At 41.8% G+C, this 27,379-nt stretch overlaps 1 protein-coding gene across 2 annotated transcripts in view; it reads left to right on the top strand.

Annotated features, from left to right (window-relative positions):
• The window catches only part of ARID5B (AT-rich interaction domain 5B), a 180,837-nt gene that overhangs the window by 136,530 nt on the left and 16,928 nt on the right, over positions 1-27,379 (top strand). For both annotated transcript variants that reach the window (XM_086679800.1, XM_086679801.1), the window contains 4 exons: positions 216-328; positions 6,404-6,608; positions 8,539-8,591; positions 18,523-18,620. In XM_086679800.1, the coding sequence (XP_086535926.1) occupies positions 216-328; positions 6,404-6,608; positions 8,539-8,591; positions 18,523-18,620 (469 nt within the window). The remainder of the gene's footprint in view (positions 1-215; positions 329-6,403; positions 6,609-8,538; positions 8,592-18,522; positions 18,621-27,379) is intronic.

The raw sequence follows: 27,379 nt of genomic DNA on the forward strand, positions 1-27,379 counted from the left end.
AGACATGTTAAAGTGCAGTAGATTCGCTTGGGGAAGCATGTACAGAACTGTAGAGTCTACCAAGATGCGGCTCGTCAGAGAGAGGAGCATAAAATGAGATGCGTACGTTCCTCTGAACAGTTTAGAGGGCACCGCTGTAGTAACACTCATGGTCTTTTGTAAGGAAGCCCACGCACATGAAAATGTACATCAATTTGTTCTTCATTTGTTTTCAGCGCCAAACCTTAAAGGCAGACCACGCAAAAAGAAGCCATGCCCACAGAGAAGAGATTCGTTCAGTGGTGTTAAAGATTCTAACAACAATTCCGACGGCAAAGCTGTTGCCAAGGTAGGGTCATTTGCTCCCTGGTATCCATTTGGCGGCATCTTTTTATTTTTCCTCTTTCTCTTTATCTCTCTGCTCTTGTGTCTTGATGGCAGTTTTTAGTGGAGAATCTGACTTTGGTATTCACAGCCCTCTGTGTCTGTTCCCGCCACCTCCTCTCCCCTGTGTGGCTGGGGGAGGGGGGAGTGGAGGCATTTGGATTAGTCAACAGAAAGGCTTCCCACCTCCCAGGCTGGCCGGTTGGGTAAAGGACAGATGATTAAGCGCCCACGTCATTGAAGCTGAGATTTCATAGTAGGTGACACAATGACATAGTTTACTCTGCTTGTGTCAAAAATAGACCAAGCTGAACCATCCTCTTTCTGAACGTGTTCATCTAAATATGTTTCAGAGATTAACAGAGGATGAAATTAGAAATGTCTAGAATTAAGCTTTTTAGTGATTTTTTTTTCCCAAAGTCACCTCTAATTTACCTTAGATTAAAACTGAAGATATTTACCTACATAGCAAAAGAGTTACACGTACACATGCAGCCATATATACATTTATGTCTTTTTAAAGATCTCCAGTAACGCAGAAGGAAAATACAAATGCTAAACTCTTTTTCCGGGAGCAGGCCCATTTTGCCGAAGAGTTCCGTGGAGTCTGGAAAGTGCACACCTGAGGGACTGAGCACGATGAGGGGTGAAGTGTCACTTCATATTTTTAGACTCACTCTTTTGACTTTTGTGGGGGTGGTTGGTCAGATTTGCACGGTTCTGTTTACTGGGTGTTCATACTTAGGTGTTGATTCTGTGCCAAAGACAGCATTAACCCCTTTAGGACTTGAATTGAAGACCAGATTTCAACTGATATTATGTTTCCAGATTCAAGGACTAAGTGTATGAAAATGGACCATTTTGGCTAGTGGTGAATTTGGAAGATGCTGCTGTAGAAAAATATGAATTCGGCTCTGGGTTTGACAGTCTACTATTTTTCTGCCACATGTGCCGAGCCTCTTCCCAGTGTAATGGAAGCAAATCTGAGACATTCACAGTTTATAAATCTTATTTTTAGCAGGTGATTGTTATATCAGGAAGTTCTGATGACCTTTCTGTTAGGGTTTCTTCATGCTTCCAAGAATGCAAAGGGTTAAAAAGAGATCAGCCAGTAGAAATGTGTATTTTCTGTCTAAAAACAGATCTGTCTTTCCCTAAAGTTATTTTTGTTCTGCCTATTTAACCTTCTGCAAATGAGTGCACGTGGGTACCAAGAATGACACTCTCTAGTAATTTGGACATCTCAGCCCTAGAACTGCCTATCAGCTTCCGTAGTCTTGAAGAATGTCAGCAGGAACAGTTTATTCCCTGTGATGTGGTTTGCAAGATACCATAGAATGAAGCGAGAAGGTTTTAGGATCTTTGCATTGCACAGAGTTTGCACTGCCAGTGTCTCATGTTGGCACCCTGCCTCATACCTCCAAGGTGACATCATGTGTTTACCCCAGTATGTTCTGTACCTGAGCCCAGCAGGATGAAGCTCCTTCCCATGTCATTTGGAGCTACTAAGGAAGTATGCCTCTGGGAATTTTACAAAACTCCTACAAACTGATCTGAAAGAACAGCACCTCCAATATTTCTCACCATGGAAGGCAGCTCAAGACTCACACTAGGATCCACAAAACCGAAGAGAACACAAACCTGCTCTGTATGCGATGTTCACTGACTTCCTAGGAGGGATAGTGGTCAAACCTGGGTTTTCTAAGTGACCCTTTCCACCCCCTCCCACCAGTGCTTCCATTCAGTATCTTTACAAGGAGGTGGGTCACTCTCCCACTGGTGGACTGGTCTAAACACCCAGCTCTCCTCAGACTCTTGGATTACAGTTTTGCCTTGGCTGCTTTCAACCGGCCTGGCAAGATCAGTTCTACTAGAAGAAAGAGATGAATAGGTATGAAGTATGGTGGGCTTGTCTCTTGGCACCAACAGACAGATGTAAAGTCTCTACAGAATGAACAAGCCACGTCTGGGCCCAGAACAACCACTAGAGAGGCATTTATGTCTTCAAGGAGTCTTTCCTCATGAAACACTGGAATGGAAACCACAGCCTGTGACCGTCTGATCACTTGCTGGACTGGAAGCAGTGTTTCAAGTGACAGTTTGGCCTTGTGACCAAGACCTATGTGACTGAGTTTTACAAAAGTGTCTCAAACAGACCATTTCTAACCATGGATAAATCCCAGCTTCGTGCAGCTACACCCCACTAAGCTCTCTAGAGGGAGAACCTCCTGGATCTGTTGTGTGCATGGCTGGAAGAACAATGGCAGCCATTTGCCTGTCGCCATCAAAAATTTGCACTCTCTCAATGAGAACATAAAAACCAGCTTTGCAAGACTGTTTTCTAAGGGACGGAGAATTTCATGGCTTTCCAAAGACAGCAAAAGACACACGGGAAGAGGCTACCGGTTCTCTGAGGATGTCTTGAAAGTGTCTCCAACCAAATCCTGCTGTTTCCCTAGGATCATATTATGGCAGCAGAGGGGGGCCCAAGCCCGTTCATACGGTGATCTGTGCAAGAAAATCCCTCAGTCCAGGCCTCTAGTGGAAGGCCTCCACCAATAAGAGGCAAATAACTCTTCACATTCTGTAAGCCCCTTCGAAAGGCCAGAAGTATATAACAGGTGGTTAGACTCTAAAAGGAACAAAAGAAGGGAAGCCATGGTGTGCCATATGTTCTTACATTTAAATCAGGAACATCCTCTTGATAGTTCACAAAGGTGATACTTTCATTATCTTCAATATTTTTCATCCAGTTTGGTCCTCAAACCCCCAGGGACCCCCAGGGATTATCCTTCCTGCGTTACTGAGGAAGAACATGAGGGTCTCCTACCAAGTCAGTGACAAATCCAAATGAGACTGTGGCTCTTCTTTCTTGCTGGTTCATCACATCTTGCTGCCCCAGTTGAAGGCTGGATCAGTTATAACTCAGGCCAGTGAAAGGATGTGGTTAATATCAAATAGGTGGTGGTTCATTGAAAACATTAAATGTGGATTCTTTAATTAGCACTTCCTCAATCACTTTAGAAACCCCAAAGCTCTTAGTGAACTCAACAAGTATAAGGTGTTCAGGTTGGAAAAACAGATCGAGTAATTAACTGTCACCATCAAAAGATTGGGCATTCTCAAGGTCAACATGAAGACTAGCTCCTATTGGAACTGCAGTAGATTAAAATGTTAAGTTAAAATGAGAATATTTGGGGTAAATGTGAGAAAAATGTGGAAAGTAACTTGGCCAGGTCCTACCCAGAAATGGGATAATAGCCTAAGGGGCTCTTATGTTAACTCAAGAAATGTATGGAGCGAGTCTGAGAAAGGAAACCACTGTTCACTTCTTACAAAGCCTATGTGTGCCCCTCCCCCCACCCCTGCAAGGAGAGACCTGCTGGGATGCCCACTGAGGTTCAGGATGGAGTTCAGGAGGTGGCAGCCTGGCTTTCCCAGGAGACTTTTCTACAAAGCAGGGAGTCTGAATGACTCTGGGCCTGGGTTGTGCACCTCCGCCATGCTTTCCTTCTGTTTCTGGGTGTTTCTGCACAGTTGAGGCACAAGGTTAGGCGGCCATCTAGACACAGAAGGAAACCTCATACTCCCTTAATAGTGGTGCTTCTGATCTAATAATATATATATATATATATATATATATATATATATATATATGGCCCATTATTGCTTCACATTTAAGACTCAGCCTGTTTTATATGCAAATCTTGTATCTACTCCTGTTTGGGCAAAACTGGGATTTGGAGTGAAGCAGACCTGAGTCCATACCCAGAGTTCTGCCCCCCATGCGCCAAGTAACAAAATACATAACGTCACTGAGCTTCATTTTCCTCAACTGTAAAATGGAGCTAATCTATGATTGTTATTTCTGATTGTTACGAACGAACATTCAGGAGACTGTGTGAGACCACAGCACCGTATCCAGCTCACTGCCAGGGCTCAGTGGATACTGGTTTCCTTCCCTTTGCTCGATATACAATAGAAGGAATGGAGCCCTTTGGTTTCATACTTTGGAAACCATCTAGTTTCATCTTTTGTTCCTCATTTGATAGATCATATTTCTAAGCTGTATGTTTTGTAACACCCACTAATAAGATATGCTTTTAATTGCAAGTGCGTTTTGACTATCGATTTAATTTTTTTTTCTGAGTGTCAGTAAATCATAGTGTTTGATACCACAGGCCCTAGAGCTCAATCCCAAACTCACCACTTACTAACTTGGACATGATCTTGTACCTGTTACTCATCACCTCTGTACCTCAGTCCCCTCATCTCTAACAGGAGAATAACAACGTGCCTCATTAGAATTATGGGCATAAAATGAGATAATACCTAAAAAGGGCTTAGAATGGAGCCTGGCTACATAGTACACACTCGCAAAAGGCCCAGGGCAATCCAGATAAAAACTGGAATGATTTTATGATTTCAAAAAGCCATTAAATTATAGATTTCATCAGAACTGTAGACTGCATCGAAAATTTGGCAGTGAAAACTGATGACAACATAAATTTTCACAGGATGCTCGCCATAATATAATGTGGCAAAGTACTAAGGTTTGAAAATACAGTCAGTAAAAATTCTACGTGGAAAACTATTTTAATCCCATATCCACCAGCCCCTTAAAAATTATAATCTTATCTAGGGGCCCAGTCGAATGAGTTGTACAGGAAGTTTTATTTTTTCCAGAACCAGTCTGAAGATATTAACCTCGCATATTCCCTTAAGAGAACAACGTGAAGAAAACCCCTGTGCACAGGAGGACGCCATCCCCTTTTATAGATGAGCATAGGCTTTTATATTCTTAATGCCTGGGAAGGAGACTCTGAAGGGGAAGAAAAAGAAGGCTCAAAAATCTGAAATGGAAAACAATGTCAAATATGTGGGACATTTTTGTTCATAACAATTCCCCAGCCCTCTTCTCTCCGATGTGAGATCTGGAGATGTGAAGAATATCGAACTGTACACATTCCCCATGGGCACATTTGAACTCAAAGTCTGACCCTTTGTACTTCCCCTTTTTACAATTAAAATAGCTCAGCAACTTAGCGTTATATTTAACACCCATCAGAGGCCTCTTGTAGAACATGGCGGTGGGGAGGGGACCTTAGGTTAGCCACTCAGGTTGCCGAGTTCCATATTTGCCCTAGAGTGTGGAAGCAAGAACATCTGGCACATTTACTGCCATTTATTTTCTAATCATGGCTCTTTCCACTTAACTCTTCTTTGGTTTTTAGCTGACCTCTACTCTTGCCTTTGCCAAGTTAGCATCTTCAGCATTCTCAGAGCTGACTGAAAAACAAGAAGCCCTCATTAAAGAGTGGGACCTTTTGTTACCTACTGAGGGTGCATCTGGGCATCACCCTCAGGTGACAGACAGTAGAGACTTTGCTGGTGTTCCTGATGCCGACATCCGCTGGTGGTGACGTGTTTTTTCAGGTTGCTGGAAACATTAGCAACAAGATAAGTTTACTATGAAGAAGTAATACACTTCACGTTGATACAAAGTGCAAAATACGGGACTATATATTAAAAAGACACGTTTTGTTCAATGACATTAACAGCTGATGCCCCTTGAGAAAATAAAGTGTATAAGGAGGCAAAAGAATGGTCCAGCCAGATGCAAACACTGTTTCTGGAATCGTATCAACATACTTGTAAGGACTCTAACAGAGGTTGGCACAGTTGGGCAGACCATGGCCCCCTTACCACATGTTTCTATAAATAAAGTTTTATTGGAACATAGCCATACCCATTAGTTTATATGTCCGTGACTGCTTTCGTGCTAGAGTTGAGTAGTTCCAACAGAGACTCTCTGGCCCAAAAGCCTGCACTATTTACTACCTGGCCCTTTGCAGAAATTTACTACCCCGTGGTGTGAGACCATTCATATGCAGTGTTGCCTTTAAAAAGCTACTTCAGGACAAGGATAATTTACTGGTTCACCCTTCCCACACAGTGCAAGCTGTCACTGGCTGTGTCTTTGTAAGCATCCTGAGGCTGTACTTGATTTGATGTGGCATATTTTCCCCCCCTTTTCCAGGTGAAATGTGAGGCCAGGTCAGCCTTGTCCAAGCCGAAGAATAACCCTAATAACTGTAAAAAAGTCTCAAATGAAGAAAAACCAAAGGTTGCCATTGGTGAAGAGTGCAGGGCAGATGAACAGGCTTTCCTGGTGGCACTTTATAAATACATGAAAGAAAGGAAGACGCCAATAGAGCGAATACCCTATTTAGGTTTTAAACAGAGTAAGTATGCTTGTTTTCATCTCTGAAATATCAACGCTACTCGTATGCTTTAAACTGGAAAACAGTTTTGACTCAGGATTATGTCGAAATCCTAATCTGGGGATGATGCTCTCTGTGTTTATACTAAATCTACAAATCATCCAGGCCAGGAATGTTTCTCCTTGCCTCTTTCCGCTACATTGTTCCCTTCTGGGGCAGTTGCAGTGAGATATTTATAGGCTTGAATCCACTGATTATGACTGGAAATAGACATGTTGAAAGTTTCTCATTTTCTGTTTTGTCAATCTTGAGTGTCTGTCACGCCTTTCTTCTGAGATAATAATATGACGTCGCTTTATCGGGCACAGATGTTGCCTGTGAAAAGACGGCTTTTAAGAGGAGGACATTTAAAGGTGGACAAAACAATCAGAAAGAGAAAACATATTTCCTAAGCCCCAAATTTGTTAAGAGATAACAAAAACCTGACTTCAGAGGAAACATGAAAGACACAGATTTGAACCGAAAGCCCGATTTTGAACTACTTTGACATGCACATTTTAAGCATCGTAATAAATTTTTAACTAGAAAAGGAAACTCATAGCTGAGCAGAATTCCATAGAAAAAGAGAAGGAACCCAGATCCGGTCCTGATTTCACAACTGAATATATATTTTGCCTCTGTCTGGATTTTGTGGCACACAAAGCAATGAGCCCCTGGCTTGAAATCGTATTTTCTCCAAACGTATCTTCCTAGATTAAAACCATGTGTCATTTTGATGAAGAATGTCAAACCTGTATGTTTTACATAACAATTTACATACCTAATAGCAGTTGGCACTGATTGCAAGAGAGCACTCGCAGCCATTATAAACTTATATAACTACGAATGATTACAATGTTTGTCTGAAAACTGGTTGCTTGAAATAGAAGTAAAATTAATGTACTATGAACAGCTTTGTTGCATTATGCATTGGTTCAGATCAAATCAAGGCCGAGGCAGGGCTCTCGATAGCTTTGAAATAGTGCAAGGTTCAGTGAGGCTTTTCCAACGTGTTGTGTCAAAGAGCCTTTTCTTTTTTTAATTTTAATTTTATTCTCCATTTCCCTTACCAAGGAATTACTTGAAATTCAATTTTCCCCTCTTGTAAAAGAGTCAAATCCATAGCAGTCCCATTCCATGGTGTCTGGGACAAACAAACAGGATTGCCAGCAGTTGGGCACAGTCGTTTAACAGCGTAAACGTATGCAAACCTGCAAAGAGAAATCTGTTTTAAAAAAGTATGTATTTGTAACATCACACAGACAAGTTAGGGGACTAGAACTAAGGACTCCATTCTTCTGTGAATGAGGAGCTTCCTCCCCTTGGATGTGTTCTATCCCTGCTACTTCTAGGGTGAAATACTTTTTTCCTACTCGTTACAAGGCACCACGCGTTAGTGAAATACTGTATGAGTTCTTAATGGAGTGCTGCCTTCAGACATTCTATTGAAAACATAATCATGTATGAAAGTGGCTGTTATTTCTTCATTATGCAAAGGTCTTATCTGAAGGAAGCATTATATATTACCGTTTAATCAATGGCTTCTTTCTAAGGGTTGAATAAGACCAACCCTAATTTTGAAATGCCACACTTTTCCCAAGGACACCATAACCTAGCTTCCCTTGGTCGGCTGACGGCCACAGGACTAAGACTGTGTTGTCCTTTATCCTCAAAGTAGAACCATTTCTGTATTTGCAACTGTTTCTTAAGAAATATTTTAAGTGGTAATAATATATCCTGGTGTTGAATGCCCTTTGGCAAATTGTTGCCTAAGAACTTAGCTCTCTGGGGTACTCGTATTTTTTTTTTCTCTTTCTCATTGAAATCAGAACAAAACAAAATGTTTTAATTGACATTTCTTGGAAATATGTTAATGCAATGCTTATCTAAATACTTATTGTCCCTCTAACAGTTAACCTTTGGACTATGTTTCAAGCTGCTCAAAAACTGGGAGGATATGAAACAGTAAGTGTTTAAGCAACTTAAATGAAATAATTTTGCAACCTAACTCCCCCCACCCCTCCTTTGACCAAAATGGAGAAAATGCAAGAGTAAACCGTCATTGACTGCCTTTTCAAATGGCTCCACACTTTTGGGGGTTTATTGGGCCGCTTTTGGAAACGATCCCAATTAGTTCCAGGTTTGGCAAAATTGTAAACTTGTCGTAAAAACTACAAGTGGAAAACATATGTAACTCTCCCCCTGTCAGGGAAATTAGTTGGGTCTGTAATTTTTTCCCATGTTGAGAAAGGGCTATTATTGTACAACAAGCCAAGATTGCATAAAAGAAATTTCCCTTGGCAACATACCTGACATCTGTTCATGTCTAATATGGGAAATGTATTAAAGGCTTTCAAAAGTAATCAGTATTGGCCATTAAGGAATAGAAGACAGCAGAATCTCCTCTTATTCTAGGGCAAAGAAGCTTTATTAGACAAGGGTCAGTGCCGCATAAACAGGAAGTTATCAAACTTATTCAGAACAGGCTCTGACACTCTTTATCAGCTAATTCTAACTGACAGGAACGGGTTATTTTTAGCCCACAGGAAAATTTGATGGCCACGGATTTTACAGCCTGTATTTTGAACCAATAAAATGTGAGAGCAACAAACTAAGATTAAAATCTTGAAAGAAGAAAGAGCTGTATTAATAGAGCACGCAGAGATGATATCTGTAATAAAATCAATTGACATAGGAAGATGTCGTCATTGGAAATATTTTCTCCTCCACACAATGATCAGATTAAGTTGTGCAGTTTCTTCTGCAATTGAATAAGAAATTATTTTTTTTCTCTCCTCATGAGGTAACCTGGGATATCTCTGTATCTTAGTAAAATGACAATAAGAGACACAAAGTCAAGAAAATGAAATTCATTTTAGCCCCACCATAATAACTAGTGTGTCTTGCCAGATAGAGCATATTACTCCACAAACTAATATAATGGTTTGATGTCATGGGGTTGGAACGGGAAAAGATGGCAGGCATGATGTGATTCGGATAATCTGGTATTTACTGTAGAAATCCCTGCTGTGAATTCTGACTAAAAACTCTTAAGATGTGAGTCAGTGTGTGTGTAAAAATATTCATTTAATACATGGGAGGTACTAGTACCAGTTTATAAAGAAATAAAGTTTATAAAGAAAGAAAATGCTCATATGAAGCACATATAAAATGTGCATTTCATAGACATGGATTTCCTTACAATATTTGTTTTATCAAGCACCCACTGTACAAAATAAATAATGAAATTTTTCACTTGGTTGGGTCTGTTGATAGGACAAAGAGGTTGACTCCTTGCCACTGTGGCTCACAGTTTTGCAAAATCTTAAGCTAATTATAGCTTTTGTCCATGTGAAAAAAAAAAATAACTTAGTCTCATGAATTCAGGAGTCAGCCCCATAGCTTAGATTTTTAAGCCTAACTCTTGATGTTAAGAATAGGAATACACATTTTTATGAACTGTAGATAAGTTACATGATACTGCACAATATTATGAAATGTCTTTTTAAACCCAGAAATTTGTTGTTGCCTGCTGATAGGGAGAGTGCCAACAAATTTCACAGAATCAGTTTTTCCTGCTTTTGTATCTTCTGTATCTTCACAAGGATCTATTTTTTTGCCATGCAACGGCAAGTTGGTATAGAATACACAAAAGAAACTTCTGATTAGTTTCAGGGCATTTGCAGTATATCGAACACACAGTATCTTCTCTTTTGTTGAATGAGGGAAATAATGAATGGCCACGCAATCAGCACATCACCAGAACACATACTTATTAAGTCGTACATATTGGAGGCATTGTGCTACACACTCTAGAAGATGCAAAAATATCTACCCCAGTGTTTCTAGTTGCTTACCATCCAGGAGAGGCAGTAATTATAATGAAAAGACAAGTGGAAAAAGGTCCATTCCCTGTTCAAGTAAAGTACTATTTCATTTAGAAATGAGGGAAGGAAGGCTTGTGACTCTCATGTCATTCGAGCAGAATTTTGGAGGATAGATAGAATTCAGACATGAATGATCATGGTCTTGCAGGAAGAGAAAGCCAAAGCGGGGAAGAAAGTGTGGAGGTGGAATAATGTTGGACATGGAGAATCTGAATAACTTAGAGTGACCAGGTGGCTGGGACAAGTGACCTTGAAGGGGAGTCCAGAGAGGATGCAGCCCAGTGAGAAAAGGCTTTGGGATGGTAGGCCCTGGGATTATTCTGTAGGCTGGGGACGAGCGGAGGGATGGAAGGCAATGCATAGAAGATTTATAACAAGCTAAGCATTCCCTTTTGCCACGTGCTGTGCCTTCACTCTATGTAGGTGGAGTGCAGGAGAGAAAGGCTGCGGTGGGGGCACAGGGGAGACCAGATCGGCATCTGCTTTTCATGTGGTCACGAGCTTCGAGCCTCTTTTGCCAAGCCACAGAGGGGACTGGCAACTTCTGGAATCGCTCCCTTCCTCCTTCCCTATTTACCCACCAACTCCCTCATTGTTCATTGGGCCCCTGCCATTCTTCACCCCCAGCTCTAACATCACATCTGAGACGGTGAATCTACTTAGCCCTCTTACTCTAAAATCTACATCCAGGGTCATCAACTGGATGAAGCCAGTTTGGTAGGATTTGTCCTTCCTCCCTTCCCTCCTTCCTTCCTTATTTCCTTCCTTTCCTTTTTATTTTTTTAATGCCTTATGCTACCTTGTTGTCCCTGTAGGCACTGAAGTTTGCAACTCCCTTGCTCCATTGAAGCTTTTGAACCTAAGTACAGAATACACTTTTCTATTGGTAGAATTGGGCCAATAAACAAAATGAGATGTTCAGTGAGGATTCAGTTTTGACATCAGTCCAGCAGACGTATGAGTAAGATCCAGTCTGAGGACTTAAATTGTCATCACTGTGTTACTGAAAGACATTTATCTGTGAGATTATCTGATATCAGATGCAAGTGTAGACTTGTCATTAGAGCTCAAAGGAGATCTTGGAATCTTCTAGATCTGTGGTTCCCAAAGGCTATTCAACGACTGGGGCTCAAATTTTCAAAGGGAACTTTAAAGCATACGTAGCTGTCTAGACCTCCACACTGAGATATTAACTCTGTGGTGGGCCCTGGGCCTAAGAACCCAAGAATCCTTTTTTATAAGCTGTCCAGGGGATGTTAATTCAAAGCTAATGGTAACAGATTATTCCCAGTTAGCCTAATAGCCCTCATGACTCCCAGCTTCAAAATGTGGCCCCATCTAAGTCAAGTATCAAAGATTAGAAAGTTGTCTTCACACCATTACTAAAGAAGCAAGCCAGAGTATTAACATCCCTTTGGCTCCCAAGCAGCACAAACTTTCCAGCGAAGGTTTTTCCATTTGGTAAAGTGGTAATCTAGCTACATTGGGACTCGATAAACCATTTTCATTTTGAATGCAGGAAAGCCTAGCATCAGAACATTTTTATTTTTTGCAAATAGGCCTTTGTGCAGAGAAAGATACTTGCCCTGCTCCAGCCCACACCCTCGTTTTATAAATGAGGAAACTGAGGCACAGAGAAGTGAAATGAGTTGCATGGGGTCATTACGGACTTCTTCAAATTCTGACTTGCTGAGAATTTTGTGCACAATTGCCTCAAGCTCCATAGCAACACTGAAAGGAAAGACCATCCTTCATATATAAATGACCAGTGTTTATATCTTCCATCCTCAGCAGTCAATTAGGTATGTGTACAATGCTTTCTCCATATTTCCAGTGATATTTTGGGAAAAGCATCTAATAACCTACCTTCACTGGTAGCATCTTACAGTGAGTTCTTTGGAACTAACCTGAGCCTAACTGGACACACTATTAGCTGAGATTTTATCTGAGTCTTGAGAAAAATGTGTGAACTTAGGAGATGGGTCAAGAAGTCTGCATGATGTAAACATTCGGTAACAGTAAAAAAACTGCAAGTTTAAAACTTGTGGATGTATCTCTCCTGCTGTTAACTTGTGATTGGATAAAGACATCTCTCTGGAATTCCTTCTGGTTATAAAAAGAGGCCATCTTAATTGGCTTGTTTTTGTTTGTGGTTATAAACTATTCCAAACCTTCTGGTTTGAATTGCGGATTATGGATTATTTCATTTCAGTCCTTCATAACCCTCAAATTGAATTAAAAAAAAAAGAGGAGCAAAGGTTTTATTTTAAGCCTTTATAAGCATTCGACTAATGGCTATATTCAGTTCTCTTGGCCTCCTCTGTCTTTGCTGGAAATGGATTTTGTGTCTGTGCCTCCTTAGGTCGAGATCATAAATGTAATGAATGAATTTGATTCCCTAAAAAACAATATCCTGGCATTTTGATCGGTTGGCAATGAGGATCCTTTCCTTTATAATCATGCATCCTTCCATACATTTTAGAATATGGGTCACCTACAGTTGAGGAGGCAGAACGGAATAGAGCCACACTGATGAGCTAAACTAAAGAGGTCTTCACTTCAGTGTCTGGTGAAGCAATTAAAGCTTGAAGAGTAGCTTGGGGTATTACCAGGATGCGGTGTGTTGAAGGTAGTTTGCTAAAGTGATTTTCATTTGGCTAACCATTTGAAGGTGAACCAGAGGCAATATTTGGAGAGAAGGTAGAGTAGGGAAATGGGTCTTGAGAAAATCTTATTCTAGATGCAAAAGACCATGCAAGGGGTGCCTTCTAAGAATGTCAGCAGCTCCGCCTCTCCCCATGGGTGAGACAGGACCATTATTTCTCATCTGGAAGAAGAAGCCACGTGTCTTCTCGCTGGAAGGATTAGGCTTTGACACCAGATTCCGGCTTTGACATCATTTCAAGACACCCTCTGAATCTAACCCTAGTACTCTGGACGGACAAAGCCTCTTGCTTAATTCAAAATTCTCGAGGCCAAAGATGATGTCATGCAGTTTTGAAAGGCTCCAGTTCCTGGAGTACTACCAGGAAAAAAAAGTCATCTTCCTTGAATTCAGTCCGCCCTCAAGGTGTCCTGAGAAAGAGGCTGTTTCTCAGAGCTGCCTGGGTAACACTGCACGCAGGCCAGTGTGCCTTTTGAGTTCACATCTCCTACGTTCTTAAGCTCTGGACACACTCGAGTCCTGCAAGATTTCTGATTGCTGTTTCCTAACCAAGCCACAAAAACTCCAAGATTATTTCATCCCTGCAACCTCAAAGGTTGGAGAAACCAAAGCCCCAAGACTGTGCCTTGGGTGAAAATAGTTTCCCCATTTTTTTTGTTGTTGTTTTGTTTTGTTTTGTTTTTAAGTGACAGGATATTTTCCTATATCCATCCAGGAACGTAGAGAAGGGGAAGATTCCCTTCCCACTCTCTGGACCTGTTTTCTTGGCAGAGGTGAGCATTTAGAAAGCTGGTTTCAAGCCACCTCTAACATAGTTTGGCTTCTAAAGAACAGTTTGAAAACGACTATATTTAGAAGCAATGAAACTTAATGCACATAATAGGTATAGAGCTTTTCATAGTTTCTTGGGTCTTCCCCACACTGGGGAAAGAAGTAACTGTCAAGCGTCTTCAAAGTGAGATTAAGTCTCTCGTATACCTACATTGGTTTGTTTTACTTGGGTGTGGTCTGTTCGGTTTTTCATCTTGCTTTATGGTTAATTGTATGGGGTTATGCTTCCTGCTAAATCATGAACCCTTGATAGCAGCAACTTCTCTTTGTTTTCATGGTATCTCCCCACCCTCCACCCTCCACCTTCTACCTTCTACCTCTATGCTTTTCTGTACCTGGCACAGGGCCCTAAAATGACAAGCAGTAGATGATGGGTTGATGTCATGAATCCCTAACATTTAAATGAGGATCTTGAAGGAGATCACAGGAGAAGCACAAGCTAAGAGAAATCATTGCTTGAGAAAATTTGACCATTTTCTTGAGGAAACAAAGAGCCAGAAGTCCTTTGTGTCCTTAAAAACCTAAAATAATATGAGGTCAGTTTGAAACGTGTACATAACCAGGAAGCCTCGGCTTAATGAAAGCGTTAGTAAAGCTCACCCCATGGCGGTATCAAACTTCCCAGCTGAGTGGGGCTGGGGACTACTAGGCAGACACTGGTTTTGCCCAAATGGGGTTTTAAAGCTAACACACATTCTGGACAACAGAATAACAACCCTAAGCAAATGCACACTTCGGCATGATGAACACAGACTCTCACAGGAGGCAGGTTTGTACAGGTGGGAGCCCGATGCCCGGTGGCTGGGCCAGGCGGGGCTCTTGTGTCCTTTCTTCTCTCCTTATAGGGCGTTGGGACCCACTGTGGGTTTAGACAATGGGAAGGTTTAGACATTTCTTGCTTTAAAGCCCATGGGCAGGGGCGCCTGGGTGGCGCAGTCGGTTAAGCGTCCAACTTCAGCCAGGTCACGATCTCGCGGTCCGTGGGTTCAAGCCCCGCGTCAGGCTCTGGGCTGATGGCTCAGAGCCTGGAGCCTGTTTCCGATTCTGTGTCTCCCTCTCTCTCTGCCCCTCCCCCATTCATGCTCTGTCTCTCTCTGTCCCAAAAATGAATAAACGGTGAAAAAAAAAATAAAAAAAAAATGTTTAAAGCCCATGGGCAGCATTTGAATTAAAAGCGCATCTGGACACAAAAAATGGAGATGTGTACCCAGGAGCACTGTGCACTTAAAAGCATAAAATCATTTAGCAGTTGGAAAGAGCACATTTTATGACTTTCCTGTGGAAAGAAAATATCTCAAAACGGTCTGATTCATCCAGGCCGGCCTGTGGAAGCTTGGTAAACAGGGACCACTTCCTGGAAGGCCCAGCCCTTGTCTTTGCTCCAGATGAACTTTCACTTGTAAAAACTGTATTTAAACACCAGCACCTGCTACAGCAGGGGCTAACACAGACCCCTGGCCAGCCACACATACTTATAATGCCAAATGGGACCTGATGCTGGCCTCCTGCTGCCGGTTTCAATCCTAGTATGAGGAAGATTGTTTTTTCCTTTTGATAATTCATTATTTATTCTTAAAGAAGTCAGTCATTTCTGTGATAGGCCAGGGTTGAACAGGGTACTACTCCCTAGTCTAGATGATAGGTTGTGGGAGGGAGGCATGGTCAGTTTCCACACATTAAATATCCCATCACCAGTGGTCTCCTGTTCATTACATTTTTCACAACCTGTATTATTTTGCTTATCTATTCCGTCCCTTCTTTATTTTTGTTATCCCTCCCCACCCCACCCCACCCCACCCCCCCCACACACACAGACACTAGGATATGGTCATGTTGGGTGTTGGGTCTGGTTTTCATTGTTTTGTCCCAGCTGCTAGCACAGTACTCAACCAATGGGAGATGTTCAAGAAATGTCTGGTGCCTGGGGGAGTAAGTAGAAGGATTCCAATATGATTGAGAGTTATCTGTGATTCAGTGGTGGACATATAGAACCTCTGTTCTAACTAGAGACACACATGGGCAGGGTCAGAGGAACCATAGTTTTACTTACTGAGAGTAAAATCTCAGAGCACTGTTAACCTAACCCATCCCCTTAGATACCTGCTGACCTCTTTGCTGCACTATCTCCCCCCTAGTAAGAGACCCACAGCTTATAGTTGACAACTTGTAGCAGAAGCTATGATTTCCACAGTCCTCTGCCTCACTTGAAGCAAAAGGTCCCCAGAGTTCTGTATTATCACCCTGCTACACACATGGGCTATTCACCAGCTCAATCTGATGTGGACACCATTTTGATGTCATGAAAGGAGTCTGCTCTTGGGATCCTAAGCTATGAGTTCTGGCATTGCCATTCTACTGCTGTGTGTCCTTGGCCAAGTCATGCAACCTCTCTGTGTCTTGCTTCCTTCATCTGTGACGAGATTCCTCTAATCTACCTCACAGGCTGATGGGAGGATGAAGTGATAATCAAGCATGTGAAAACTCTTTATAAAATATGAAGTAGAGGGGAGCCTGAGTGACCCAAGTTAGTTGGGCATCTGACTCTTGATTTGGGCTCATGAGGTCATGATCTCATGGTTTGTGGGACCAAGCCCTATGTTGGTCTCTGTGCTGACAGTGCAGAGTCTGCTTCAGATTTTCTCTCTTCTTCTCTCTGTCCCTCCCCCGCTTGCACTCACGCGCTCTCTCAAAATAAATAAATACATTTTCAAAAAATATATGAAATAGAGTGCATAGAAGAGATAAAGGACGACAAGAGCGATGGTTTCCTCTGAAGTGATTGCAGGGACTTACATAGGCTGTCTTCTGGCCTTACCGGGCTCCCCACCCCATCTGAAGTGGGGGTGGGGGGGGGTGGAATATGGAGGTGTGTTTCAAGAGTCCTCAGTATCTTAAGGGCTTGGAGGAATAACATGGACATATGGGAGGGGAGGTCTCAACAGGTCTCAAACAGACCAGCCTGAGATGGTATTATTAAAAAGATTGGGGGAGATTGTAATTAAATGTAAAATGATTACTAAAACACATATTCTGAGTGTTTTGAAAGGGGCTTGAAACCATTTATTATAATCTAAAGCAAGCTATAAATAAAGGAAGATTTTATTTTTAGCCATACCTGCTAGTAGATGTAAAGGGTGGTTCTGTCTACAGAGGACTATGGACACAACTTGGTTCAAGCATGCTTCGTGGGAAGCTGAACAATGCAAAGCTCCCATGGTCTCGAGGTCCTACCCAGGCCTGTCGAGCAGGGTTTATGGAAATAAAGGGGTCTTTACTTGAGATGGAAAAGGTGCCATTTACCCTATAATATTTAACCACCCCTCCTCCTTCCATTACAATTACGAGCCCTTGTTTGCGAGCTGAGATTTTTTTTTTTCCCTCGGATTGCTGCCTTCAGCCCCTAAGTGAACTCCGCTGGCAGCTTTGCGGTTATTTTCCAAAAGAAGCCTCCTACTCTGATTGTATCCAGTGCCACTGGCACCTGTGCAGCGCCCTGCCCCCTGCACGTTCCAATAACAGCGTTTTCCTGTAACTCTGTTTGGAAACATCCACAAGGACCTCAGAATGCATTCTGTCTCCTGGTTTCAAGGAAATACTAGACTTGCTCGGATGTTAGTAAATGACGTGGTTTCCCCAAATTAATCATTTGCCAGATCATGCATCTGCTATTTTGTAAAGTCTTAATTTATGTACAAAAATAAAATTAAAGAAAAAAAGGAAATAGGGCCATAGCATGCCATCAGTATATTGCAAGCTGTTTGGTTTTATTCACCCAACTCAACAGTAGACTGAGCTTGCGTTTTAGCTTTGGAATTTGCTCGTTTTCGTAGGATTTGATGGATATCCCACTTTCCTGACCTAAGTGAATAAAAACAAACAGCTCGCAACATACACAGTTGGAGATTTGGGTTTTGTTTGGGTGGTGGGAGGAGCTGGCATAACCATTTAGCCTGAGATGACTGCAAATCCCACAACCAATTGGGTCAATTTAATTAATTTACATAGTAATTTCATTTAGTTTTTGAAGTAGTCTACGCATCACACAGTTCAGAAATCAGAAGATACAAAAGCACGTTTAGTGAAAACTCTCCCTCTTTTCCTACGTCCTTGGGCACCCGTTTCCCTGCTCCTTAAGCAACCGGTGTTAATTCTGGTTCTCTTAAACTGATATTTTCGCTGAAATCTCATTTTATTTGGATGCTTCCTCACACTGACATAAAGGAACAGAGTATGAGTTTGGGACCCCGGGGGGAACTAGCTTCATAAATGTCCAGGGAGATGCCTTAGGGTGACAAAACAGAGCCCAAAGCAGAATTCCGTTTTTATTATAAAGAAAAGTGCTAAAGGAGAGATCTCACTGTAAAACCCGAGTCTCCCCATATACTCGTGTGGACTTCTCTGTTTCTGGGTTTCCAGAACAGGCTGTTCTCTTCTGCCTGTTGCATATGTATTGAATCCTGGAACTGTGAATCTCTTATGATGAAGATTGAATTTCCCATTGCCACTTTTTCAGATAACAGCCCGGCGTCAATGGAAACATATTTATGATGAATTAGGTGGTAATCCTGGCAGCACCAGCGCCGCCACTTGCACCCGCAGACATTATGAAAGGTAAGAAGCCCCTTCTTGGGGGCGTCTGGGTGGCTCAGTCGGTTGAGCGCCCGACTTCGGCTCAGGTCATGATCTCGCACTTTGAGAGTTCGAGCCCCGCGTCGGGCTCTGCGCTGACAGCTCAGAGCCTGGAGCTGCTTCGGATTCTGTGTTTCCCTCTCTGCCCCTTCCCCGCTCGTGCATGCTCTCTCTCTCTCAAAAATAAACATTAAAAAAATAAAAGTTGAGATATAATTCACATGCCATGAATTTTACTCTTAAAAAAAAAGCCCTTTCTTAGAAAGCCCTTGCTTAATTAAAAGTGTGTTAATTGGAAGCAGCTTCTGGTGAAGGGTAAGGAGAAGTCTAAAGGACTTTATTGGAAATAGAAAATATCCCCTGGCATTTACCTTGCATACCGCCTTGGGGTTTTTTAAGGGACGTGGCTCTCTCTGGTTACCGGGGCTAAAATTAGATGTTCTTTTAGTTTGGTTTTATCCTGTGACCACCTATTTGACAATGCCTTCCCCCCCACCCCCAACACAAGCCTAGACTACTCAGTATGTTTTCTGTAGGTTCATTTACTGTGAGAACCTTCCACTTCTGGAAATCCTAAGTCTGCAGTGTTACTATGAGGTTGCCATGTAAATGTGTTAACATTGAAATGTATTAACGTTGAATGTGTTAATATTGAAAAGTAAGCATTTCTTTAATAAGAAAATTGGTCCCAGATAAGATCCATTGTTTTTTTCCCATCTTGGTATTTTTCTTCTACAGCTATGCTTTTCACCAAGAAAATCCTTTCTTGCCAAGCCGTGCATGGCTCAGTTTTCTAACACTTTTAGCTTCTCTCAGAAGGTGATGATCATGCAAACAAGAAGTAATGCCAAATTAGCCTACTATGAAGGTTGTATCCACAAGAGTGTTTCCTCTTTGCATGAGGACTGTTGTTGTCCACAGCATTGCAGATCTGTTAGTGAATTCATGCATTATCCTTGTTCTGCGCTTCTAGTCCATACTTAATGTGTTAAAGTCACACCAACTTCTCTATCTCTGGCATTTCCCTGCTGAAATGTTGACTGACTCAGCAAACTGGTTTCAAATTCAGATCCAAGTAGAGGGGTGTGTGTGTGTGTGTGTGTGTGTGTGTGTATGCATATGTTTTAATAACAGTCATGGATGGAATGAAGTCAAGACACAGCTGAACAAACAGGCCAGTTAGCTTGCTAGTTTGAAAGGTAAAACATAACTGCCTAATGTGATGGTTGCCTTTTACATGTGAGTTACCATTCCAATTTCATCCCAGATGCCCAACACCTGGCTTTGGATCATACAAATGCATCCTCAGATAATGTCATCTGGAGCATCAACTCTTAGTCATATTTTTTTTTAGTTCAATTAAATTTTTATCTGTGTTGCATTCAGCGTAGAGTCTCTTTTAGTATAGCCATTCCATGAAGCCTAGAATGTTTTGGTCGATATAACCTAGTAAACTAGGTTGGGTTTAGTAGCCCATGGAAAAATCCCCATGAAGTATTCCTAAGGGATTGCCTTATGTGCTGTTACAGTCCACAAGGATTTTTTAAAATGGTAACAGGAATTCAAATTATTACTCTTCCTAGCCTTTTATTTTTAGTATCCTACATCATTTTTTTAAATGTGAGTGTTACTTCTCTCAGTATTTACTACAACAGCCTACATTCTCACTGTACATAACAGGTACACCACTGAAACCCTAATACAAAATAGCATAGATATCTCAGGTGAGTGTTGTGTTAAGAGCACTTAAGGTAACATATTCAACTTATTTTTGACTTATGATTCAAGGCTTTAATCAGAACATTTTCCTTAGAAACACCATCTGTATTTTCAAAGGGCTTCTATTATGATAGTGAACCTCCCATACCTCCATGTGCAAATGTTCCCAACACCTGAACCATCAAGCGTAAAGGACCAGACAGCAGTTAAAATTTGCAAAAAGAGTGTATCTCAGCTGTTTCACTCACTTTAAGGATGAATATTAAACGTATTACAAAGCATCACATGATCAAAAAACAGATTGGGTTTGATGGAAAAAAGATTGGATCTGATAATACAGTGAATGTGTGTGTGTAATTAACTCAAGTACTGGTGTAGATAAAAATAGCCTCAATCTTAAATGAGATACCAAGATCTGTACTTAGTTGCATGACATACCTCATCCGCAGTAGTAAAATCCCAAATGCCTTCAGTCAGTCAAATTGGAAAATTCTAGGAGAGATACTTTACACTTTAGCAACTATACAACATTATTTAACATTCTTAAAAAGTTCTCTTCCCTCCTCATTCTTGGGAGTAAAGGGGATGTTTCATGAAGGTTTGGTGTCCCACTGGATTAAATACTTTTGAGATGCTAGGTCACTCACTCTTCTAAATCGAGAATTTGTTTGGTCAGTGCTTACCAGTCAGGATCTAGTAAGGACAATAAAAACCACACTAGGTATTCAACAAAGAGAACTGACGTAGAGACTTGCTTAAACCACTGTTTTTGTGAAGTTGTATGTTAACACGGAGGTAATAACCACAGGTTCCCTGGGGCCTAGAGGAGAGGCTGTTGCCACCCACAAGTTTAGAGAGTATGCCTCACAGAGTTGGGGTTAAGATCCCTCCTTCCCGGGGAGGCTCCCAACCAGTGCTGGTGGTTGAGCTCAGAGGTGGAGCATCGCGGAGCTAGCTCAGACCTGAGGAGGGAGTGCTCCCTAGCTGGTGCTGGGCCCCAGAGCAAATGGAGGGTGATAGTTCTGGGATTGTCGAAAGAAGCTAGAGGCTGGAACCAACTGCTGCTGCTACATCACTGTTGGGTTGGCCCTGAAATGAGCAGCGAACAAATTAGAAAGAAGGAGGGACTTCCACCCCTCCCCTGGCCTGCTATGGCCCCATTTGCAGAACCCCAAAAGGAAGACAACTGACAAAAGAGACATGTAATGGGCGGGACTCCGGTCCCAGAACACAGAAGAGTAGGTTTGGAGCTGAGACGATCAATAGTCAGCTGACAAGTGGGACCCCCAACATGGAAAGCTCTGCACAGAGCCAGAAACCTTGTCCCAGGGTGGTTAGCATCCTTCCTTGGATATCCTTTCACTATCTAGGCCCCTTTCACATTGTCGTGATCAGATACAAAGGGTGTCTTGAGTGATTAGTAATTAATAATAGTGAAGCACTAAAATTTGCAGATAACTGACTTTTTCTGGAAAAAAAAAAAAAAAGAGGCTCCACTTTCATGATCCTGAAAGGAATCACCCATGCTCCTGTGTGTTGTGGTAGGCAGAAAGGTCTGGGGCAAGTGCTCCAGATGTCTTACATCTTTATTCTCTTTAACGGTTCTACGGGAGAAAGGCAGAGGACACCGAGATTTGTCCAGTGACTAGAAACAGTTCTCCTTGGGTCAGAGAAGAGCCTGAAGCTCTCAGCCACAACTGTGCTTAGGGACTTGGCAGATTTCCTTCCTTCTTGCTAATTACAGGCATGCTAACACAGAACAGAGAGGTCTAGATTGGGGAATGGCCACCGTTTTCAAGAAGGTTCAAGAAGTTGAAAAAGATCAGGGTCTTGTGGGCAAACGTCTAGTCCGGAGATGCCCGTGGAAATCTGTCAAACCTTCCCGGTCAGATCAGAATGACCGAGTTCCCCCTGTGCATTCAGTCACACTCTTTTCACTCTTTTCACTCTTTTCACTCCGGTATAGAGACTCAGTCTTTTTCCTATTTCCTTACCACCAGCTTTGCTTTCCTAGAAGATGAAGAAATGAGTGATCTAGTAGGCATTATCCACTGATTTATTTTTTGTGTGGTGTGGTTCATGTTTCCAGTAAATGTTTTCATTTTCCAACAAGAAAAAAGTAGCCCGTTCCTCAGTGAATATTACTTGTATGTTACTCGGCACTCTTGGTTTATTAATGAGTGTAATAATGAAAGTGTGGGTTGTTGAAAAGAATCAATGAGTGTTTTTATTTAAGGCACAGCAGAAATGGTACAATGCCTGTGAATGCATCATTGTTGCTGAAGGCCAGACTCGTCCAAACTTGCCTCTGATTGGTTTAAATCAAATAGGTCCAAGCACTTCATAAAAATGTCTTTGTCAGCCTGGTTTTACTTCCAAACCTATTCATCTCTGTCAGTTTTTAATATTAGTACCAGGCTCCTGGCCATAGTCCATTAGTACTGTACTTAATTGCTCATGTTACAGCTGATCACCAATATAAAAAGCATTAATGTTCCCCATCGCGAGACTGTTGCTATGTAGACGTCTCAAACTCAGCAAAGCTCATGAAGTGTGGTTATTCTGGACATTCCTTGCCCAGGATTTATAGATAAAGTTCCTATCGGTTATAATGCAAAGAAAAATGCCCAGCTCCTCCTGGTCAGGACCCTACTAAGTAGAACATTTTCCTCCTGATCTGACTCTCTCTGTTGAAGATGTGCTGAGTCACCGTTATCAGGACGGGAGCAAAAAAGGGAAATGGTTCTTTTTATGGCATTCTCTTAGCTTAGTTTTCTGGAATAGTAATTCACTTTAAAGACTTTGCTTTCACATGCAAATTTGTTTTCTTTTTTGGAAAAATGTTGTTTTTTTTTTTTTCTTTTAAGCACATACAAGAGGGAAAAAAAAATCTTCACATAGAATACCACATCACTGGTTTGAATTTTCTTGAATACATTGCATGGTCTGTGTCTGAGGAGCACGTGAAGTTGTTATTAGGGTTGGAAAAAGGAGCATTGAGGCAAAAGGACTTTATGATGTGCTTTTCTGAGTATTTAGAAAATCAAAATCAGGGGTGCCTGGGTGGCTCAGTCGGTTGGGCGTCCAACTACAGCTCAGGTCATGATCTCATGGTCCATGAGTTCGAGCCCCACGTCAAGCTGTGTGCAGACAGCTCAGACCCTGGAGCCTGCTTCAGATTCTGTCTCCTTCTCTCTCTGCCCCTCCCCTGCTAATGCTCTGTCTCTCTCTGTCTCTCAAAAAGGAATAAACATTAAAAAATGTTTAAAAAAAGAAAATCAAAATCATAAACAAATGTGCTTATATGAGGGAAATGAGCAATTATGCATCATCTTCTTATATACCTAATGCCCAATTTCAAATTCTAACCTTTTGCCTTGCCTGGAAGTATTCCCCTGGCAAGACTGTCCTGCTGCAGGGCTGGGGCGGCCTCCTTTGCAGTGACCTGGGGTCAGTGGTACCCAAGCCAGACGCATCTGGGCAGAACCCTAGTGACAGCTGGACCTCAGCCTTTCCTCTCTGAAGAAAGAGAGGTTCATGTTTTGAGTAAGATAAATATGTGCTTTAAGATAAAGACCAAAAATATATCAAGTCCTAAGGAACTCAGCTAATCATGTTGTGAGGAAAAAGCCAAGGGAAAGGTAAAGTAAGGTGAGTTCCAGTTCTGTTTATGTCCTGGACATGATTTGCTATGTTTTTGGTCATTTTGATACCCTTGAAGTTAATCAGTACACAATTCAGAAAGACACAGGCAAGATCACAGAGTATTTTAGATTTGAGAGGTCCCTTAGTCATCCTCTAGACCAGTGCTTCTCAAGTGAGGGTTTCTGGCCTGTCTGTGTTCTGTGAACAGAATAATTATGAATAAGCATTGTTACACGTATGTAGCAATTTGCCAGAATCATTTTATGTCTGTTGAAACAAATAAAAAATTGGGCCTTGTGTTTTATGTGCCTTTCTTAAATTTCATTTTCTACTAATTCATTTTTATGAGTTACGAATTTTATACCAGTGTCAGTCAGCAACAGACAGGAAACTCAGAAAACTGGTCCTTCATGTCAGGCCACTGAAGAAGCACTATTCCACACCCCCGGGCACAGACTCAGATGTCTGTGGGGGAGGTAGCATAGGTGAGTGCAGTGGCCAGGTAGGAAAGTAGGAAGCTGGCACACACAGACAGGCCAGAGAGGCCCGGCAGGATCAGCCAACACCACTGTCTTGGACAGATACAGCCTCAGTACTGTCAGACCTTGAATGGTTTCATGATAACTTTTACATGAAGTCACCTGACTTGCAAATATTGGATCCAATATTTCTGAAAATGTTTTACATCAGTTAAACTAAACATACCCCTGGGCAAAATGTAGCCTATAAGCTGCCAAGTTCTGTGGGGACTGAACTACCTTTGGCACTGGGCTAATCCAGTCTCTGCTCCAACGCCTTGCAGTTGGGGAACAAGAAAGAAGCAGGCCACCGTTGGAGGTGCTCTTCATCTAAACACTCTTCCACATGCTGAACAAGACACCATCTGTGGCTTCCCACTGGCCCTCCCTCACCTTCTGGGTCTGACTCTTTCTCTGCATGCCATTTCCTTGGTGATGGGCCGCCACATGCTTGGCAAAGCTTCTCTCCCACTCCAAGGCCTCCAATTCCATTCAACCAAGCCTCAGAGCACGATTTATGGGTTTTCACGAGGTTGGCCTGCTCTTACGTAGATGCCTCCAATTTGTGTCACTCAGAATACCCAAAGCGATTCCAGATGTGGTATATAGTACTTCTTGGGATGTAGCAGTATCAGCCTTTCAACATAGCCTGAGATTACATTTGAAATTGGTAAGAAGCCCCCTCCCAGTGGCCACTTTCTTTTTCTGGGATAGGAGTGATTTGCCATTTGAGTGACTGACTGACTGCCTTTTTCCTTTGCTGCTGTCCTCAAGAGCCATTGGGGGTTTTTTGAATATCTATGATGTACAAAGCATTCTCTGGGATAATGAAAATGGATGAACCAATGAGTTTGGAGTAGGGTTGACAAACAATGAGGAGGTGCTCACCCTACCACATTTATGGAAGAGATCGCTAAGGGAACATGATGCTACTTTCCATGAGGCCAAGCTCAGCTTCAGAATTCTCCTCAGTCTGGCACCCCCAGGCCAGTGCTACCAACTCAATAGAACTGGGAGGTACTATGATCCTTGGCTTATCTAACTTATCATACGATCTGACTCTTAGTTCATACATACATGAAAGAGAGTTGAATATTTAAGGCTATAAAAACCTTAGGTAAGTAAGTAATAGATACAAATAAGAAGTTCAACAGGGATGAAAGAAAGAAGAGAGAATTTTCAGCTGGAATGAGCAAAGTCTTCCAGGAGGATCTAGAATTTGAACTGGATCTTAAAAGAGTTAGGTTAGAACTTGAGAGATCATCATACATCACACATACAGAGATCAACATACAGCTAAAATATTCAGCTGAAGAATTCAAGAACAGTAAAGATACTATTTTTGGGAGCAAGGATCATGTGGTATTGCTTTCCTTGAGTCTCCCCAATGCACCCAGTGCAGCATCATGAACATATCTGGGAACTCAGGAATTAGGGGTTGAATGAATTGATTTCAATCCAAACAAAAAGGACAGTTTCTTCTACAAAATGTGCATAAAGAGGTAGGGAACGAGGTGGTGGAAGAGGCTGTCAGGGGAGTACTAAGGCTCAATTTCAAATCAGACCCACCACAGGCAGGTCTTGCAGTTTATCTTCTCAGTGTCTGTTAACTCTCTTGCCCTGAGATCCAGTGGCTGGACCACTCCCATCCTCACCCATGGGTGACCATGGTGGGGTTGACCAATGTCTGGACTTGCAGCTCCTTTCTAAGTACTGTGTTGGTAATGTGGGCTCTGGCCAGTGGGCACAGGTATTAATACCTCTCCAACACTGCCACGCAGGCTTTCTCAACTCCCTTTTTCCTCAAATACACAGAAGTCCTCCTGGCTCTTATCAACAGCCAGGAGCCTGGGAAATCTAAGGTGCTGAGATTCAGGCAGGCTGAGGCATTTCTGCCACTCTTCCGTCTACATTCCACCAAGCTTGTTCTGGGGGACCTATAGAATTCCTCCCCAAAGGACAGTCAGATAATTTCCTAAGCAAGAGCCTTCCTCTGTATCACTCAGCATGCCTAAAATGCTCTGATAACTTTCCAATGCCTGGATATTTCAAGAAACTTTTAAAAAGGAAAACAAAACTCTCGCCAGGCCCTGGAGTAGAAAAACTGGTTTCTGCTTTAAAAAAAAATAAACAACAGCCTTTGAAAAACCTCTATTTAAAAATTCTTAAATTTGCCTCTAAATGCAAGTTGTAATTAATAGAAGTTGGAGTTTACACTATCGAGTGTAAAAACACCCTCAGGCACAAACTAATCAAGTGTGTATGTCATGCTGTAAACTACAGCAAGTTCTTTGTTTGACCCAAAAAAAGCTTGCCAAACAGCAGTTTTTCTTTGTCAGTCTCTTTTATTGTCTCATTTTTGTTTTCACCCTACCTCCCCCCTTTCTCACTCCTTTGAACCTGGGTACAGTATTTAAGAAACTTTTCAGGTCCTATGTTTTATTGATAGTTTTCATCAAGCATGAATTTAAATTTGAGAATAGATTAGGTGTCTTAGCCCCTTTTCTTTTTGATAAATAACAAGAGGTTTCTACTTATGATTTTCTGTCCTCGGGGCTTTATCATTAAGATTAAATAACTGTACTCTCAAGCATGCCACTGCACAAACATCTTTTCAATTACGTGAGTAACAGATGCCTTCACAAAGGAACTATTGAAAATTCAGAGAGCCATGTTTCCAAAAAAGAAAGAAAAAAAGCATCAGATGACAGAAGAATGTAATTGTTTACCATTAAAATATATCCTTAACTCTTCCACCGAAAACCTCTCAGAACATTTTGTTTTTATACAACTTATTACGAAGTTTGATCAATATTATAAATGTTTGGGGGAATTGTTGAACATTTCAGAAGCTCTGGA

The sequence above is a fragment of the Puma concolor genome, chromosome D2 (genome assembly GCF_028749965.1).
Source record: "Puma concolor isolate L17-30 chromosome D2, mPumCon1.1.hap2, whole genome shotgun sequence".
Lineage (NCBI taxonomy): Eukaryota > Metazoa > Chordata > Mammalia > Carnivora > Felidae > Puma > Puma concolor.